Genomic DNA, 19,511 nt, shown 5'->3' with positions numbered 1-19,511 from the left:
CCCTCTCGGCTCCCGTAGCCCCGGCCTCTGACCCCGCCCCACCGGGCCACCGCCCCCCTGACCCTCCTCGGCCGCCGTCCCGCCTCTCTCCCGCGCTGTCACCCCAGCGCCGCACCACTCGACGCTGACTCACTCGCATTGGCCCTCCCTAAACCCCGCCCCTGCGATCCGCCCGGCCATTGGCGCGAGGGCGAGGAGGGCGGGAGCAGGCGCGGCTCCTATTGGCCAGAGGGCCGGTCAATCGGCGGGGGCGGTGTGGCTCGGCGACTGAGGCGGCGGTGAGTGGGAAGCGGGACCCCCGGGCCGGCGTGGCCTTGGGCCTAGGCTCCCACCCCCCACCCCCACCCCCGGCAGCGCCGCTCCTGCCCGCGGCGGTCGGAGGGGGAGGCGGAGGGACATGGGAATGGGGACAGGGGTCCCGGCGTCCCGGCCTTGGCCTCAGCAGCGCCGCTCCTGCCCGCGGCGGTCGGAGGGGGAGGCGGAGGGACATGGGAATGGGGACAGGGGTCCCGGCGTCCCGGCCTTGGCCTCAGCAGCGCCGCTCCTGCCCGCGGCGGCGGGAGGGGGAGGGAATGGGAATGGGGGCGGGAGGGGGGATCCCGGTGCCGGTGCCGGTGCCGCAGCGCTTTCAGCCGCCGCTCCCCGTTTGCAGGCGGAGATGCTGGAGCGGAGCCTCGTGGTGTCCGCCCCGGGGAAGGTGATCCTGCACGGGGAGCACGCGGTGGTTCACGGCAAGGTGAGGAGGCGCCGCGGCTCCCCGGCCCCCCGGGCCCGGCGGCGGTGGCGGCGGCGGCGGCGCGGCTCACGGTTGCTCCTCGCCCGCAGGTGGCCCTGGCCGTGGCGCTGGACCTGCGGACCTTCCTGCGGCTGCGGCCCGGCGGCGGCGGCAGCGTGACCGTCCGCCTGCCCGGCGTCGGCGTGGCGGCCAGCTGGGACACGCCGCGGCTGCGGGCGCTGCGGAGCRGCTTCTCAGGCAAGCGGTGGGGAGGGGAGCCGCCGCCCGCGGCGACGGGGCCCTGCGCCTCCCGCCTGCCCCGGGCCCCGCCGGCTGCCCCGGGCCCCCTCCGCCGCGGCCGGGCACGGCGGGTGTGCGCAGGGGGCCCTCGCTGTGGCTGTGGCTGTGTCGCCCTGGCCCCGCTCCCAGGGCCTTGTTCTAGCGCTGCTGCCGCCCCGGCAGGCGGGACCCAGCCGAGGACCATCCGGGCACGTTGCTGCTCACCTGGGCCTGAAGGGAGTCTCTCCAAAACTGGTCTGAGTTGAGGGCTCTTGGGGAGGGTGGGGACACGGGGCCCATTTTTCTGTCTCTGCCCCCTGCCAGTCCTTGCTGGGATTTCTGCGGAATCCCGTACTGGAAAGAACTGCTGGCCTGCCAAATGTGCCGTCTTTCTCTGGAGGACCTGGCATTAGCTCCTGTGATCTTCACAGGCACTGTTTGCTTAGCAGAGGACAGAACAAAGTGTCAGCACATTGGTAATCTCTCAGCGCAGACCAAAATTTGTCTTATGCTGTTATCTGCTCATATCCGTTTGGATTCTCGGCTTCTGCGTGAAGCACATCAGAATATTCCTCATTCTTTAATAAAGAACTTCTGACTCGCCAGGCTCTGTGTAATGATGGATGGGCACTGAGAAGTGCAGGCAAGGGGAGAATTGCTAGAATACGTGGGCATGGGGATACAGAAACACTGGTTTTCAGAATGACTGGTGGAGATTTTGCTTTTATTTTATCGTGAGTCCTTGGGTAGCAGGTTTGTACATGAACCATGCTGACTGGCTTACAGTCTGTTGTGCCTACTAAAACAGGAGATGTTGTTCTTGTAAATACTGCTTTCAAGTTTAAAAACTCACTGGTTTCTAAGTGTTTAAATTCTGCCCTGCTTGCTTCCGTAGCTGACTTTGATGAATCTAAATCCCCCAGCGTAGAACAGCTGGACACATTGAGAGAGTTTGCTGGAATCACTGCTGAATCCTCAGCTCCCGAGAGCCTTGCTACTCTTGCCTTTCTCTATATGTGCCTGGCTATTTCAGCTAAGTATGGGTAAGATTATCTTCCTGTACCAAAATAAACATGCTATCTTGCGTGTTGTGCATCATTAATTGCTTTTACAAGGTCACAGAAAGAAACCAAATGTGTGAGGTGAAATGAGAAATTAAAGAGACTCACACTTAGGTTCTAAGCACCTCAAGAGCAACTCGTTAGAGCTAAGCTGCACTTTTTTGGGGGGGGGGAGGGGAATGCCAAGTGCCCCAAGCAGGTGGGGGAGGGATCGTTTACTCTACTTCAGACATCTACCTTTGAGATGCTTGAGTCCCACCCTTCCTGTACAGTCAGCAGAGGCAGAGACAGACATCCGCCCCATCCCTGACAGGCGGTTCTTCTCATCCTGAATTAGGTTAGAAGAATTACCATGGAAACATACTTGAATTAAATGTCTGAGCTATGTCTGGTCTCTCTGGTGGGCTGAATCTCTCTCAAAATATGGGAACTTGGGGTAGCCGCAGGTTGGGGCTCTCCCAGTTTCTAAACTTGACCAACGCTGTTGACGATATTACTGTAAGTTACTGAAAAGCTACTGAGGGTAAGGTGTGATACAGCACTGCCTGCTATTGCAAATGAGGTCAGAGCCTGAATTCAAATCCTGAACTGTAAAGGAATCAAAGGTTAAAGAATTATGATTTGTAGCTGCATTGTGTTTTGCTTTGCCGTCTCTGAGCTTCTTGGTGATAGCACTGGTGCTGTGATCAGCCTGCTCTGGAACTTACCCCTTCATATCCTTGACCAGCCAGTGGAAAGCTCCTAGGTTTGACGTGAGGGTCTGTAATGCAACCCGCGTGCGTTCAGTAGCGACCGGGAGCATCTGGACGCAAACACGTGCGTGTATTTCATTTTTCCATCAGTTCGTCACTCTAGTAAGATGCAACTATGCAGTTATGGTCACGTTTACAACATTTACAACAATCTTTGAAGGGTCTCTTTATGGTGCTACTCAAGTATTTGGTTACTAAGTGCCCCTGCTAGCAGCTTGACAAGCTGTGCTAATCACAGATCCAATTCAGCAAGGCTTTGTTCTAGTACAATGGCTTAGCAAGGCTACTCAGCTGTGCTAACTGAACGCTCGTGAGGCCCATGTCTGTCGGATGCTTATGCATGTGCTGAGGTTGCCAATTTTCAACCAGCTTTTCCTGTGATCAGTCCTAATTGGCATTTCTTGCCTTTGAAATGTTGTTTCAAGATGGAATTCAAGGTCATTGCATGTAGCCTGTGTGTTTGTGTTTCAGAGATGTTCCGAGTGTGGACATAATCGTGTGGTCTGAGCTGCCCACGGGAGCTGGGTTAGGCTCAAGCGCCGCCTATTCCGTTTGCTTGGCGGCAGCCCTGCTGACGGCGTGCGGAGCCATTGCCTGCCCTCTGGCTGAGGGGGAGTCCACGGCCAGGTAAAGCATCTGGGAAGCCTGCCCGCCTGGGGTGCACGGCGCTGGGGTGGCTCTTCCCTCCGAGATGCCCTGCTCACTGACATCAGCTCGCTAGAGCAGAGGGTTATTACCCACTAAATGTAATTCATGTGCTTCAGTGCCTGAAGTAGTGTTTTGCACAATTATGCAGGTGCACAGAGATGAGCTCTAAGATTAGGATTATAATTAGCATGGCTCAGGCCGTTAGTGTAATTTGCAGGGAGGTTATGCTCGTTCGCGTGAGGCTGTGACAGTCGCAGTAGCATACAGCTGTCCTTGCTGGCTGGTCTCCAGGATGGGCAGTTCAGATCAGCACATCCCATGACGTGACTGTTGTGCCCCTGTCTTTCTTTTCACCTGAGCCTGCACTGGCACCTCTCTTGCACTCTCTGGTGTCCCCTGGACTCAGGATGTGGTTGTGACTCTAGTCACAGCGGTGGTACCCCGAGCTCAGCTCCTTTCCCTTCCTGTGCTCTTGTCACCTGTGTTCCCAGCAGCAGACGTGTGTCCTGTCCCCAGACTGAGCTGTGAATGGTGTGTTTACAATTCACTTCTGGTAAAGCAACTGAATGCAGAGACCGAGTAAAACAAAAAAAATTTTTGACCCACCTTTTGTTTTGTCTAGTATAAGATACAGATGATTTATTTTGCAAAGAAAATAAAATATATGCTTTAACTTATAGGGATTTTTTTTTTTACCTCTGTTTTCTCTCTGTCTGTGAGCGTCTTCTAGGTTCTGCTTTGTGTTCTCCAAGGAGTCAAGGATCCTTTCTGTTTTTTCTGCCTTTACACATTGATTTTTTTCTGCATGTGGCTCATTTCCTTCTGATTTCCTGCCTGAGCTTCCCCTTTTCCAGTGGCCGGTGAGAGGAAATCTCTTTCCTAACCTCCACCCACTTCTGCCCTGTGTTGCTGTCACTTGATGTTGGGGCTTGAAAACCTGATCTGCCCTGCTCTGTGTGCAGGGAAGCTGTGTTTAAAGATGCATATCACAGCTGGAGTGCAGAACCCGCTATTGTTTGCTCGGTGCCAGGTGCAGCCTTTTATGCTGGGCTTTTTCTGTTTTTTTTTCGGCCTGAAAGTGAGACGGCAAGAGAGGGYGGCGGTGTTCTACTTCAAAACCGGAGTTTGTAGACTGACCCAGAAATACGTTCCTCAAGCGGAGCTGTTTGCGAGCTGTGCTCAGGCAGATCTCCCAAATAGTCACGCTATGTGAGAAATCAAAGGCCAGTTCCAAACCAGACAGCAAGCGGGAAGGATGCCTTCATTCCCTGCTCACGCTTCTTAGCTTCAGCTTGAATACAGCATAATTTTTTTTCTTCCAGCTGGCATGCAGAGGGGTAAGTGAGAGATGGGGGTGTCAGACTTCAGAAGGTTTTTGCTTAACATTGCAAGAAAAGAACAGTGTGATATAATGACTCCTGTGTAGAGAAGAATCACAGCCTCTCAAAGAGGATTAAAAACAAGTGGTTTACAGCAAACTGCGCTTCTATTTTGAGGAGCAGTAGTGTGAGCTGTTTTCCTGAATGCTTCACAGATTGAATACTGGCAAGTGAAATTAAAGGTGTGTGGAGAAGGATAAAGAAATTCAGATGAGGCCTAGGGAACTGGGGAGTTAAAGATGCTGCCAGATAACAGGTGGCTCCCAGAATTTCTGCCTCAGCATCAGTCAGTGACTGTTCTTGTTTCATGTAAGACTCTGTGATACTTATCCAAAATTCATGTTTGTGCCTCTGCTCTACCATGCGGTTCCTACTCTGGGCCTCATTCTAAAAACCTGTTGAATGCACGTTCTCACTGCACCAAATATTAGCTGTGATTTCTGCAGAATACAGCTGATACTGGGATACCTGATGCCACTGGGCATTAGACTGTTTGAACGTTGGCTTGGAATGTGCGCTGTGTGTCTGTGGACCGTGCAGAAGGGACAAGAGTGTGTTCCAGGAGAAGGGCAGAGATGAATGTTGGTGTGCCCAAGTGTGCTGTGGCAGGCGAAAGAGTTCCTCCCTGCAGGACGTAGAACTTTCCCTTGTGGTTGCTGGGTTTGAGCTGGTCCTTTGACATGGAGCAAGTGGCGGGTTTGAGCYGGGGAGTCCTGGGGTGGGGTTGTGTGAGTGCGTGCTTGGCACAAACGGGTCCAGAGCTGCTGGTTTTGGAGAGTCGCTGGGGAAGAAATCATGATGGTGGAATTGCAGTGAAGTTGCAGCCAGCAAGTGCTTTGTAACTGGCAGCTCTGCATTTGCTTTTTGTACTGCTGCAACCCATTGATTAGTACGTTCGGTCAGGGACCTTGATCCTCGCTGAGTCTGACCTGGCACCTGCTTTTAAGAGAACAGAAAGCCAGGCTTCTCTTTCTGTGCTCCTGGTGTGATACCCTGAAGATCGATATTAGGTTCCATTCTGTGTTCTAAGTGCCATCACCCCATGCAGTTTGAAGTGTTTGAAGTTARTCCCTAAAAGACAGTCTTTAGAGGAGATACTAAATCAGTTCTAACTACATCTTTTGACCAAATTTGTGAGGTTTTTGCAGCTGAGCAGTTGGCAGTTGGAGGCAGAAGTTGCATGTGTGAATTGCAACTTTTAATATTCTCTTCTCACGTGACGCCTTCTACATCCATAAATACGCTGTCCCGCGTGTTGGTGAGCAAGGTCCCAGGCCAGCCTGTATGGTAACACATAGTGTCAGGGAGGTGCGAATAGGTCCGGACTTGCATTCGGTTAACTTTGACATTCACTCGGTTAGGAATTTCTCCCTGAATCTGCCTCTGTGCCGGTGTGCTGAGGGAGCTCGCGGTAGCCCTTGTGTCCTTTGTGCTGTCTCTGTCCGTGGAGCCGCGCCAGTTCCCTCTTGCGGGCTGGAAGCGTTTCTGCTTGCCGCTATGTAGAAAAGAACCGAGCGCTGTTTAGGTGCTGTGAACGGCGATGCACGCTCTCTGCTGATTGAATGCGATGCACGACCAGCAATGAAAGGATTCACGGCACTGGAGCTTCCYGCAGCAGCCGCTTGCCCTGCATGGCTACTGCTGCTTTTGTATCTGGCGTGGTTTCTGGTGGCTCTCTCTGTCACTCTGCGTGTGCTGGTTTCAGTTGTGTGTTTAAGTCATTTTCTTGCCTTTCAGGTGGACAGAAGAAGAGCTGAGTTTAATTAACAGCTGGGCCTTCCAGGGCGAGCGAGTGATCCACGGCAATCCCTCGGGTGTGGATAATGCTGTTGGCACTTGGGGTATGTGTGTGTTTGCTGCTCCCCAGCACCGACCGTGGGCGCTGAGGAGAGGCTGACAGGGTGCGTGGCAGAGCAGCGGCCACCTTTCCAGTCTCTAATGCAGCCTGTGCATCAGCTCTGGGAAGGTGCAACCAGCGTTGCATTTCTGCAGACGACGAAGATTTGCTTGGGGTTGCTGCAGGGAAGCTAGATGGAGTAGGTTGCCTCASTGCACTGAGTGCAGCAGAGGGACCAGAAACTCCCAAATTCAGATCCTCCTTTTGACCTGAGGGGAGGGAGTCCCTTTTCCGTCTTGGTTYGCCCCACCTGTAAGCTGGGCTGGAGCCACACAGGGTGTTGGGAGACTGGGCTGCATTGACCTCGGAGAGCTCTGTCTCCCAGGCAAGTGCCATGGGGCAGAAAACCTGTTGTAAATAACTGAAACTTAAACGTTCTGCAGTGAACAGAGAAACGYAATCCTGTCCAAAGGATAATGCAGTAGCAAATGCAGTCGGACAGCTGTCGTTTAGTTTCAATTAGCAGAGACTTCCCATTGTTTTGGAAGTGTCCTTTGAGACTTTCTTTTAATAATCTTTCTAATGAGACCTAATCGCAGTGCTTCTGTAAAAATAGGAGCAAGGCGAGACATTCCTTCTGGACAGCAAAACTCCGTTCTGAAGGATGACTGCTGACGTGAATGTGCGCGGTCAGATCTGAGTCCAGTTTGAAGCCTGCACGCTCAGCTCTGCCCTGGGGAATCATTGCTTGATTTTCGTTTTCACTGAAGATTTAATACTGGCCAAACTCTTTACCATTAAAAAAAAAAAAAAAATTATGTGATCCTGCAGTAGAGGAGAGCAAAAGGAAAGACATTGTTTTAACTGTGTCCGGCCAGACCCTCTCATTAAGTCAGCAGGGTTAAGCAAATTCCTGCTGTCTGAGAAAATGGTTCATTTAGCTGGTGTTTCTTGCAATTACTGTCATRTGCTCTGGGTGAGGTTCTAAAGATGAAAGACCTGTTTCTTATGACATTGTGTTATCTTGGGCTCACAGTGTACCRAGACAATGCATGTATTTTACTTTAGGTGGAGCCCTGAGATACCAATCAGGAAAAATCACATCATTAAAGAGGTAATATTCGAGTTTAAAAATAACGCTTACATACAGTGGGTGGAATACGTCAAAGATATATGGGATGRATTTTATATGGTATGAGATTGATGAAAGATTGCTGACAGCCTGGCAGAAGGGTTTGGTAGCCARATCTTGCTGTTGGCCATGGGCGGAGGTAGCTTGAGTGTCGTCTTGGCTTGGGGCGGATGAGCACAATGAAATGTTTAGTCATTATCTGACATTAGATGAACAGAGCACAAAGGATCAATATTAATTTCATGGCATTATGGGCAGCAGGAATGGGTCTGCTCCTGGCAGCAAATGACATTGTGGGGAGGGGGAGCTTTTTGCTTACCTGGTGGTAGAACTATGTGAAAACCAAGCTGCAAAGAGCAAATCCAGGTCCTAAATGTTCCCTCTGCCTCCTGCCAATGAAGTATAATCTGACTCCATTAAAATCTTTCACAGTGCATGAAATTGCTCTATTAGCAGTTAATGGCTACTGCTGGCTAGCCTCGCAGATAGTATTTTAAAGGAAAGGTTTTAGTTGAAAAACATGGATTTCAGTAAATATGTTACAGTCCTATTTATGGAGCTGGAACAGTTGTTCATTGTAACTAAGAGGAACAAGCCTGAACCCAGGCTGCTTAAGCACCTGCTTAACTTTTTGAAAACTAATGGGACTCCTTATCTTAGGTGTCTTGCTCAAATAGACCTTTCACGGCAGAATGAACAGCAGCTGTGTCATGGGTCTTGGCCGCTGCTGGGGTATTGTGAAGGAAGGAGGCTAGGAGATGTCTCTCGTTGCTTCCAGGGTGCCAACGCTGAGGATCTTGCTGACCAATACAAAAGTCCCTCGAAGCACCAAGGTCCTGGTGGCTGGTGTCAAGGACAAGATCCTGAAGGTACAGTGCCTGCGTGGTTACAGATGACAGAGATGTGGGCTGGAGCAGTGCAGGGAGATTAACCCTCGTGAGCTCAGATCTCCTTGCGCATGACTGCAGGGCTCGTGGGGATCTCTTGCAAGATCTCTCCTGCGGTTGCTGTATTCCTGCCTCCTACAAGCTAACACCCAGCTGCCCTGGGAATGGGAGTTCAACTTCCCTCCCTCTCCCCAGCATTACAGGGCTTGCCACAAAAATCACCGGTTTGCAACCATGAAAAAATTGCTCCTTCCTCTGGCCTGTTTTCCCCTCTCACTCCAGTTTCTGCAGGTTTGGGCAACTTACCATTGCCTTGCTCTGCATTGGTTTTCTCTGTGAACGAGTAGCTCCAAATGAGATGAGGAATAATCCAGCCCCAAAAGACTGGGCCCAGTTTCATCACGGTAGCACTAGGTCTAGGGGAGCAGTCATCTCATGTCTTACCTCTTCCCCCCTCCTCAGTTCCCTGCTATAATGAACCCGGTGCTGGACTCCATCAGTGCAATTTCTCAGGAGTGCCAAAGTGTTCTGGAAGCGATGCCTGGAAATCCATCACCAGAGTATTACCCTGTACTGGAGGTAAGGGGCTTGTTCGCCTGTATTTTTAGACACTGTTATAGCTGAACATCAAAATGTCATTTAAAGAACATTAGGTCTGAGAAAGAATTTGATAGCAGGAAATGTTCAGTTCAATGTGAAACCATGGCCTGTGTGTGTTGCTTTCAATACGCTTCCTGGAGCCAGGGACAGAAGATGCTGCTGGTGTCTTTCCGCAGCTGTGCACGGGGAGAGGGAGTGGGCTTGCTGCTCTGGGGATTCAGAGCTCTGGAGGTTTTGTTCCCCTTCGCTAAGAAACACCGAGTGACTTCAGTTAGAGGTGCTGCCTCCCTGCGCTGCTGGCCAGCCACGCTCGTTCTGGCAGTGGCTGTCGGTGAAGCTCCTGCTTTGTCATTGCCAAGGCTGGAGGGAAGAGCAGAGAACCCAGCAGCCACTGGTTTGTGAGGGACTGGTTACGAGCCAGCCCCCACTGCTCTGTGCTCATCCTGGCTCCAGAGAATAACAAACAGAGCTGTGCCCAGAGCTGACCTGACATTGATGCATGAGGTGCATACAAAGATCTGTATTTGTTTTGGCTTTGTTCGAGGTAGGAGAGGCTGCTGTGGGGGGGGAAAGGCTCTTTCAAGTGGAAGAATTACTTTGCAGCGCTGAAAGCACTGTAATGCTGGTTCATATGACTGTAGGATAAGAACGTGTGGCCGTGTCCCAGCTGAGGCAAACCTGGTCTGGCCCCAGATGCCAAGTGATTTGGATAGTCAGGAACCATTTGGAACCAGCAGTACGGTTCCTTGTTGGTGTCTGGATCCCACCCTTCAGCTCTCTCGTGAGGTGCTCTGCCTGTCCTTGCTCTTGCTTCCTGGAAATAGCAGGATGTCTCCTGCGCAGCCACGTGTGTGTTCCGGAGGTGCAGGAGGCAGTTCTCAGCTGTGACGAGAAGCTCCCAGTCCCAGCTCCGCTCAAGGCAGCGGCGTAGGGCCAGTCTGTTAGGGGACAGTTGGTGCAGCCTTTTGCTCTTTGCTTTAGGCTGTGTTGCACCTCACTCTGTGTGGGTGGGCAGAGCCAAAGAGCTCGTGCTGGCACYGCAGCAAGCCCAGGAGGTCTCCCAGAGCGCACAGAGATGGTGTAGAGGGAGGGGTGCCGGAAAAACTGAGCAGGAAACATCATGATACCCACTGAGCAGCTCAGTCGTGATCCTGTAAATCTCTCAGACACATGCTAATGGGAAGTTCCCACAGGATTTATAGCAAAGTCCTCCTGCTCCGGTTGCACCAAGAGGGTGATGGGATTTCTGTATGTGGGGTGGGCTGGTCCTAGTGAGGGCAGAGCTGGTATCGGCTGGGGGAGATTTGGAGTCTCTTCCACATCCTCACTGTTTCTAATGTGACTTCAGGCAACTCCTCTCTACCTCAATGCCCCAGTGGTCTGTTGAATAGAAGTATTAGGGGATGGAAGAGAAGAGGGCTTGTGTAGGCTAACTTGAAGAGTGCTTTGAGATCTCCACGTGAAAGATGCCAAAGCAGCCTGGTATGCATTCCTGGGGAAGCAGCGCTGCAGGGAATTGGTTTCTGTCTTGTGTTTGTTGATTTGGCACAGTTGATTATATGCAGCTTTTATATATATATATATATATATATATATATATATATATATATTTGGCTGTTTCTGAAATGTGTGATTCTGGACAGCATTGTATTTGAACCATCGAACTAGTCTACTGTGTCATAAGCTGTCATCTGATTCCTAGCAGATTTTGGATCAGGAGATGACAGGTGTCTTGGATCATCATAGCTCTGTGCCCTCACTCAGGCATATCAAGGGGCCTCTAGCTGGACGTCTGTCCAATACAGCACAAAGAACTTGATATATCCACTCTGCGTGCAACTGGCTAATTCATCTTCCTGCATTTGTTTGAAACAGAGTATAGAAGTGCTTTGGAGGGGGGTGGAGGGGTTATTTCTGCATCGTCCCCTCCTGTGTGGTGTTGGCAGGAGACCTGTGTGAAGCTGGGGAAGAGCGATGTGAGTGACACCCGCCCCAGTGCGCCGTAGCTCCCGCTGCTCCGCACCTGCAGCACCTCTCACAGCTCGCTGCGCGCCGCCCGGGCTCATCAGCAGTCAGAAAGGCGCCCGGTGGCACTGTCGTGAGGAGCTAGCTCTGGGTGGAGGAGGGAGCACATGGCTCCCATTAAGGAGCCTATTTGGGACTGGTCCCATCTCAGCTGCCTCCCTGCTCGTGACGCCCTCTGGGACAGCAGGAGGAACAGTAGCTGCGCGCTGGGGACATGGTCTAGTTGCGGTGCCAAACCAACTTTGTCGAGAGGGAGCTTCCTCCACTGACGATACAGATGAGCTGGGAGGACGCTGCTGTAGTTGCGAGTCTCATGGGTCTGCTGTCGATTCCTGGCCCCGCTCCAGGCTTGCGCTGTGAGTGTGGGCCAAGCACTTCCCTCTCGTCCTTAACTCCTCACCTTTAATACTGGGAGGAGAGAAGCTGTAACTCCCCCCCCCCCCGTGTGTTGTTATCCCTCACCTGGGCCGTTTGGACTTTGCTGCCGTGGCTGCTTTCTCCAGAAGCGGCAGCGTTTGCGGCTGGCAGGGGCGGCAGCGTGGCAGAGATGCGCTCGCTGCTCGCCGGAGCTGGGCAGCTCCGCTTGGAGAGCGGCTTGCGCTGCTCTCCCCAGAAGGGAGGACCCTCTTGACCCCGCTTGTGTGGGTGCCAGATTCCTAGCGTGGTGCTGGTGAGAGGCCCCTTGGCTTGCGGCCCAGGCCCTGCCCACACGAGGAGGGGGAAATGCTGCGCAAGGCAAACGAGAGGAGGTAACTCCACATCGCCGCTCCAGCAATGCCGCTTCTGACTTGGCTGTGTCAGAAGTCCCTGGTTTCAGCTGAGCTGGAAGGATCGCAGAGCAGGGCAGGGTGACAGCCAGGAATGAGAGATGCTGGCTCCGTGCCCTTCCCACGGCCAGGAATGCRTTTGCACAGTGTCCTGTTCAACACTTGCGTGACAGGGGAGAGGTGCAACAGCCAGGACGCATCGGAGGCTCTGATTTAGCACCTGACATAAATGCCTACGGGCAACTTGCTGTGTGTGACCTGGGTTTTCCCTGTCGTCCCTGAGCTGAGCAAGGAGGTCCGGGGGCTGTCGTACCCCTGTCGCTGTGGTGGGTAGCACAGGCTGGCAGGGGACAGGGACAGACGAGCAGTGCAGGGTGCTCAGGCACTAGCTTTGGCCTTGCTGGTCAGCGCTGCTGGGTTCTGAAGTGCGTTCCTGGGAGCGGGATGGCTGTTTGGGGGTGGCTGGGAAGGCGGAGCAGCTCCCCTGTTCCTTGCTGAGGAAGCCGTCCCCGCGTGTGCTCAACTCCTGTGTATGCGGTTGCTTTTAGGAGCTGTTTGATATAAACCAGCRCCACTTGAACGTGATGGGAGTCGGCCATCCCTCCCTGGACCGGCTGTGCCACGTGACGGCCTCGCACGGCCTGCACAGCAAGCTGACCGGGGCCGGCGGGGGCGGCTGCGGCATCACCCTGCTGAGACCAGGTCAGTAACCCCTTGCTCACTCTGCACRTCCTTCCCCCGTTTCACACGGCCCTGCCAGTGGGGTCAGTTTTGGGAGCAGACGGATGTAACACTGTTCCTTACATGGCCGTGGTGGGATGTGAAGCCACGGGACGGTGTCTGGCAGAGCAGCCAGGCAGCGTAGTTTGCAGCGTTCCTTACAGAGGTGAYTCAGTGCATTTATTTACATGTGCCAGGCCTTTAGGGCATTGGCCCTGCTCCAGGAGGCACGTGTTCAGACGTGCCATAGCCCGTTTCTCTCTGCCCGCAGTGGCCTAGCTGACTTTTAACTGGCTGCTCTTGCCTTCCTCTTGGCAGACACCTCCCCACTGGCCGTGGAAGCAGCCAAGCGAGACTTATGTGCCTGTGGATTTGAATGCTGGGAGACCAATATCGGGGCCCCTGGAGTGACCCTGCACTCCTCCTCATCTCTAAAAGCAGACGTGCTGCACGCGCTCTCCATGAGTTAAGCTTCTGCCTCTGGCAGAACAGAGCTCTTGGCACCACATCCTTGGAGCGATAGACGTTTGTGCCCTGATGCCTGGAAACTTCTCCCTGACTCTTCTCTTTCTGTGTGGCTGTGGGTGTCTAGCCTCGGGTGCGGAGCCAAGTCCAGGCCTGGTATAATTGGGAGTGGGAACTGCAGTGAGGATCGAGGAGCRACTGCTTGCACTTGCACTAGGTGCGAATTTGATCCAGCCTCTCAAAATCCCGTTTTGAATTTCCTTACTGAACTGCTGAGCTAATCTCAAGGGGCAGGAGAAGAGGGGCTTGGCTGGATTCCAGCTCGGATAATGACACTTTGCTTGGTTCTCCTGCTTCAAATGCATGTGGTGTCTCTTCGCTTCTCCCTTGGTGGCCTGCGAGGGCGCAGCAAGGCTGGCGTGGCGGGTGTGCGGAGTGCTTTGATGCTTGGGGTGAAAAGCGTCTTGGCAGCTCGGGGCTTGATGCTCAGGTCTCCATCATTCCTGCTGGACTGCAATTGAGTGTGGAGAGAAAACCTTTAAATACAGCTCTTGCTTGCTACTAATTAAGAGTTTGTATAATTAAAATGGAAGAAACAGTACAATTCTAATGTAATTATCACTGTTTTCACTCTCTCTCATAATCTCTGTTTCTGTCTAGGCTGATAAACAGGGTCTGAAACTCTGGTTGCTGTTCACGTGCTCAGGGTCTGGTTCAAACAACTGTCATCTGCTAGGAGGGTGGTTAAAGGCAAAAGAATTCTTAAAATTTCTACTCTCGATAGCCATTTTGGGGTCCCTTATGCTTCAGTTATAAATGAGCATGTTCTTAGCCCCCTACCTGTTGCTGGGTATTAAAACRTTATCTATCAGAATAGGTAAAAATTGGGGTTTGGTAACAGAGCAAACACAAATTTGCTTTAGTTTAAAATAATTTTTTCAAGTAGAATAAAATTTTTTCCTCTTCAAAAACTGACCATAATTTTCAGCTGACAAACTATAAAACCTAAGTGTGTTTAAACTTATTACACTAATGTAGTTTATAATTTTGAAATTTTAACGAGTCACACCACTGAGCTAGAGGGAATTGGCAGGTAAGTGTCTGAAGCCAGAGGATTTTGAAGTAATAGGCTGACTCTTAGTGGCTGTGGTCTCTTCTGTACCTGCCAAAGAGATTTTTGTCTTTGTTTTGTTTGCCTGCTTTATTTAAGAGTAGCTCTGTTCAAAAAGGACTTCATTCAAAGCTGCGTGATACACTGGCAGAAGCGGGGAAGCTCGCCTTCCTCTTCCAGTACAGGAATAAACAGCCAAGTGCGAGAAGCTGAGATCTGCTAGCTCTAAAATCTTGGCATCATGATGACCAGGTTTAGTTCACTGATCAGAGAGAAAACTGTCTCTGGTTTTAATAAATTGATGTTTTTTAAGTGTAAAGTGTTCTTTGATAATTATGCTGGATACAAAAGGAGAAAAGTACCTTACACTGCTTCAATAAAAACAGGTTTCAAATGCTGGTTTTCTACATGTCTAATTACAATTCCAATTTRCATCCAAGAACAGCTTTACACTAATCACAAGTCAAAAAGCCTAATAAATAATTTACCATTTTCTAATACAGTGTAATCAATGTGACTATCTGAATGCATGTTGACTCTAAAACTGCTTAAATGTGTCTGTAGTTTCTCCTGGTTAGCACAAAGAAATGCCAAATTCAGTGCGAAGAAACTTAGCTTCAAAAAAACATGTCTTGGGTTGATCCTCATTAGCTCTTTTCTTTAGAAGAAGACCCAGCAGTCACAGTACAAGYGCTGAAGGAGTACAGAGTAAAAGAACTAAATAGAAATTTTGGTTTGCTGGTTTAAATTATAATTAAAATCGGCCATTTAAATAGATCAACCTTTAAGCCAGTGCAGTGAAATTAATTATTAAAAAGCCACCGAAATGAACATATTGCTGGTGCCAGAGGAACGTGACCCCATTTGTCTGGTTGTGAAATACGCTCCCGTCCCCGTGCTGGCTGACTGCTCCTTCCCGCCGGAGGCAACCTCCCGCGCTGCTGTCCTCGACTCCGCTGGCGCACCGATGCGGCTGTGGCGGTGTCCTCATCCACCCCGTGCCATCTGGACACGTAGGGCGCAGCGCCRGAGGAGCGATTGCCCGCGTTGTGCGTCGCCTGCCCTCGGGCGAGGGATGCAGGATGCCCTGCGGCAGCCGGAGCTGCCGAGCCGGCACCGTGCTGGAAAAGCGTCTCTCCCCTTAACCGGGGCCTCTCCGCAGCGTCACCTCGGAGCCTGGCCCGAGTGAGGTGTCAGCTGTAGGTCGCTGTAGCTTGGCTGGGGGAGAGAGGGAACCAAAGGCACGGTCACGGTTGTGCCAGTGGATTTCCCTGTGTAAGCGTCTTTTAGGTGCGTGTGATGCCCTCTGCTTCCCCTGTGCGTGCCCTGGTCTGCAGTCGGTAGCTACGGTGCTCGCCTTCGGGGGAAAGCGAGGCTGCCCWAGCGTTCCCGGCCGGTTCTTGCTGYGTCCTGCCCGGGTTGTAGGTGCCCTCTGCTCCCGGTGAGCTTGGTTTAACCTTCCTTTCTACCAGCAGTTAGGAAAGGGGCCACGTGGGCACTTCAGGGAAGTGGCTGCTGAAATGAAGCAGCGTTGCGGTGCGGTCATGGCCCCAAAGCCCCTCTACGGCCACGTCTGGATTTGTGGCTCGTGCCCAGCCCTGCTCCTCCGCTAATGCCGCTGGTGCTCAGGGGAGCGGAGCTGCTTACGCTGCAGGTGCGACAGCTCCGTGGAAGCTGCGACGCGCTCGGCTTGTAGCTGCTCTCTTCAGCCCTGCTCTGAGCTGACCCTCAGCGCCTGGAGCCAACAGCAGCCGCTTCTGTAGGCTGCCCTGAGGGTCATTTTGTCTCCAGCCACTTCATGCCACATGTCACCTAGATCCAAATCAAACGCAAGCGTGGGCCAACTGCCTTGTGTTTCCTTTTCCTGGGGACCTGCCACCAGGCAGGAGACTCCCGGTCCGCAGGGACCCGGTGCTGTGTTATTCTCTGATGCGGCCATCTGAGCAGCAGCAGTGTTGGCTTTGCATCAGCTGCCAAGGAGCCACCTGACGGTAACAACCTCCAGCACTCGCTGGCTCCCGAGATCAAGGCAGTAGCTAAGCAGGGGCCTGCTGTTCCTGGCCCACTGAGCCGTACGAGTCCTTCAGGACACAGCGGAGCGTGTTGAATGCACCGTCTCTGTTTCATTTTTCATCTTCTAACTGCATCAGGGCAGTAGCTGGGGGCCGTGGTGCTATCGCGAAAAAGCTCTGCAGAAATTCGCGGCCCGTGGCGCTTTTGTCTGCAAACCCTCAGCCTTCTCCTGCCGGCGCCCCTGGTTTGTTTGTGGGTGAAGATGCAGAAGTGACTCGAAGGAGGTGGCTGAGCGCCGGGGCTGCGGTGCTGAGCGGTCGGGGTTGTAGCGGGGCGCTGCGGGCTGCAGGTTTGCTGCGCGCTTGGCTGGTTGCAAGCGGCCCCGTTGCGCAGAGGGGCCACGGCCTCTTCCCTCGGAGGCTCCCGCCGCCGCCGCCGCCGCCGCCGCCGCCGCCGCCGGAGATTCCCTTTGGTCTCCGCCACCTCAGCGGGCTCAGCCGGGCCCGTCGCTCTCGCGCTGCTCGTCCTTCTCTGGTCCCTGCCAGCGCGGAGATGTGCAAGTTCCCGGCCTGATTGCCGGGGGGGGGGGGGGGGATGGAGGGTCGCCCCCGGCACCACGGAGGCCGAGCACATTCCTGCCGCGTGCTGCAAGGGGGGAGTGGAGACTGGCTCTGCCCACGCCGAGCATCCGCTGCCTTCCCCGCGCTCCGGGGCGGCTTTGGGGCGAGGGGCTGGGAGACCCGGCTGCGAGCGGGGCCTTGTCCTGAGCTGCCCCGCTCCCGGCGCGGCGGGACAGGGGCTGCAGGAGCTCCCCTGGGAGGCTCCTGCGCGAGGAGGAGGAGGAGGAGGACGAGGATGCCTGGGCCTCGCTGGAGCCGTTCCCTTTGCCGCGGGGAGCAGAATTGCATAAGTCAGCAGCTGGAGCCAGTCCCAATTTGTTAGAAGTAAGCACGGATTTAACATCCATCTGCAAGCGCTGGAGTGCCTGCTCTCTGCTTTATTTATTCCTCCCTCCCTCCCTCCTTCCCTGCCTCCCTCGCAGGCTCAATCAGGGAGGCTTCACAGGAGCCTCGCTCCGAGCAGCCTGATTGCCGGGGGGGATTTGGCACCTACCTGGCGCTCGTGTTTGCGCAGGGCGCAGAAACCACCTCTTCAGCCGCGCCGACTCGCAGCCGCCTCCCGCGGCTCCTCGCGGTGCACGGTGCCGCTTCCATCCCCCGTGGCTCCGCCGTGCTTCCCGCGCCCGCCGCGGGACGAGGCCCGTCCGTCTCGGCTGCGGTTTGCCGTTTGCRGAGCCCAGGCCACGTGCAAACCGAGGCCGGGAAGCGCCGCCGCCGTCGTCGCCGCGGGCTCGTTCCCTCCGCTCCCCCGGCCGCGCCGCCAGCGAGCCGCTGCTTTCCCCTCTCRCGCTGCCCCTTCTCCTCTCTCCTGTCTCGTTTTATGGATGTGTAGCGGAGCAACGATTGCTGCTGAAGGATTAGCCTGGTAATTTGGCTAATTTTTCTTGAGCTTCATTTTTCACATTATGAGCTTCGCAAAAAGACTGACGATCCCAGTTTCGCCTCTAATAGCCAGCACGGGAGCGGGAGGGGAAGCGAGGCGCCAGCCTTCGGCAAAGAGGAAGGAAAAACCGCACGCGGGCGTCTGGAAGCGCGGCCGCGGCGGGTGGCCCTGGCCTGGGGGCTCCGGGCGGCCGAGCTGCCAGCCCCCATGGGGGACGCGGGGTCCCTCCTGCGCCCGCGCCGGACCCTGCGCAAGGGGTCTGCCGGATCCCCCGGTTCCTGGGGAATTCGACCCGCGGGCTCCATCGGCCGAGGGGACGAGGGCCCGCGGTGCCGTCCCCGGCCGAGCCGAGCTGAGCCGAGCAGAGCCGAGCGGGCGCGAGRTGCGCGTCTTCCCCTCCGTCTCTCCCTTCCCTTCCCCTCCCGGCGCGCTGAAGGTTTTGAAAGTTAAGTATTACTGTCTGCTTTGTTGTTGCCTAACTACGACAGACAAATTGAGAACTAGTTGTCAAAATGTCAGTGCACAACAAATCAACATTCAAAATGAGTCTCAGCACTATGTGGTGTATAATTAAAAAAAAATCCTTTTTAGAAATTTCAGCAAGCGTTGGCTCCGCTTTATATTTGTCTGTGTGATTAATAAAGGCAGCTAATTTTCAGACTTTAAAAACAGCTAGAAAATAGCTCCTAATTACATATTAGGTTCCAAGCGGCCCCCGCTGAGCGAGGCTGGTATTGGTGGGCCAGAGAATTTGGCAGGGGCTTAATTACATTCTGAGCATCATCTAATTTTAGTTAAATGTAATGTAATCAGCAGCAGATGTCTGAAATAAAATATGAATTATGAATATGATGAAATTTCATTCTTGAATAAAAAAGTAATTTGCTATTTAGTTCATTAAAGTCGCAGAGGTTTATTAGGGAGCAGGTATAAGGTGCGGCGGGGTTATATTAAAATGATATTTCAGAGAGAGTAGGAAAATTGCATTAAAGGTGCTAAAATATTCCGCCAGGACGAGCCGGCGGTTGGGAATTAACATTTGCAAAAATAACGGAGCCCCTGGGCTGTCGTCAACCCACTGCCGCCGCCGCGCGGCTCCCCGGCGTTCCCGTGGCGCGGCCCCGGCTCGAGGCTGCCGGGAGCCGAGCGGCTTTGCCGGGGCGCCGGGATGCCCGCGCCGGCATCCTCGCCGCCTTGCCGCCGGGGTCCCTCGTGCCGACGCCAGCCGTTAGCCGAGCCGTCGAGCCGGGCTTGTTGCTTTATTTTATTTTTTTTCCCCCCAGCTGCAGCATCAATTCGTCACGCGGCGCTGGGGCCGCGCCGAATCCTCGTGGGACGGTATCGCCTGGACATCTATCCCCTCAGCAGCTTCTTAGGTTTCAGCTTCTGAAGTTTAAATTGCTTTTCTTTATTCCTCCGTGGCCTGGATTGACAGATAAACATCTTCTGGAGCAGGAGGAAGACGGCTTGTTCATTATTTCATTATATTACAGGCGCTGTCATTTTAATCCAGCCTAGATGCCGGGAGGAAGCCTGGCGCTGATACGGCGGCTCAGGGAGATTGCAGCCCGATCCCCAAATTCGGTCTCCGAAGAGCCGCCCGCGCCCGGTCCTCTC

At 53.6% G+C, this 19,511-nt stretch overlaps 1 protein-coding gene across 1 annotated transcript; it reads left to right on the top strand.

Annotated features, from left to right (window-relative positions):
* The first annotated feature begins 249 nt into the window (after positions 1-249).
* Positions 250-14,876, top strand: MVK (mevalonate kinase). The gene is made up of 11 exons (XM_026060341.1): positions 250-278; positions 653-736; positions 826-973; positions 1,890-2,037; positions 3,279-3,434; positions 6,572-6,675; positions 7,740-7,785; positions 8,582-8,672; positions 9,153-9,269; positions 12,631-12,784; positions 13,121-14,876. The coding sequence occupies exons 2-11, from the start codon at positions 659-661 to the stop codon at positions 13,270-13,272; spliced, it is 1,194 nt and encodes a 397-aa protein (XP_025916126.1). The 5' UTR covers positions 250-278; positions 653-658; the 3' UTR covers positions 13,273-14,876.
* Positions 14,877-19,511: the final 4,635 nt, after the last annotated feature.

This window comes from Apteryx rowi, unplaced genomic scaffold, assembly GCF_003343035.1.
Source record: "Apteryx rowi isolate R43461 unplaced genomic scaffold, aptRow1 scaffold_168, whole genome shotgun sequence".
In the NCBI taxonomy this organism is placed as follows: Eukaryota; Metazoa; Chordata; class Aves; order Apterygiformes; family Apterygidae; genus Apteryx; species Apteryx rowi.
The sequence above is the reverse complement of the archived record's forward strand: the minus strand, read 5'-3'. Positions and strand labels throughout refer to the sequence as shown.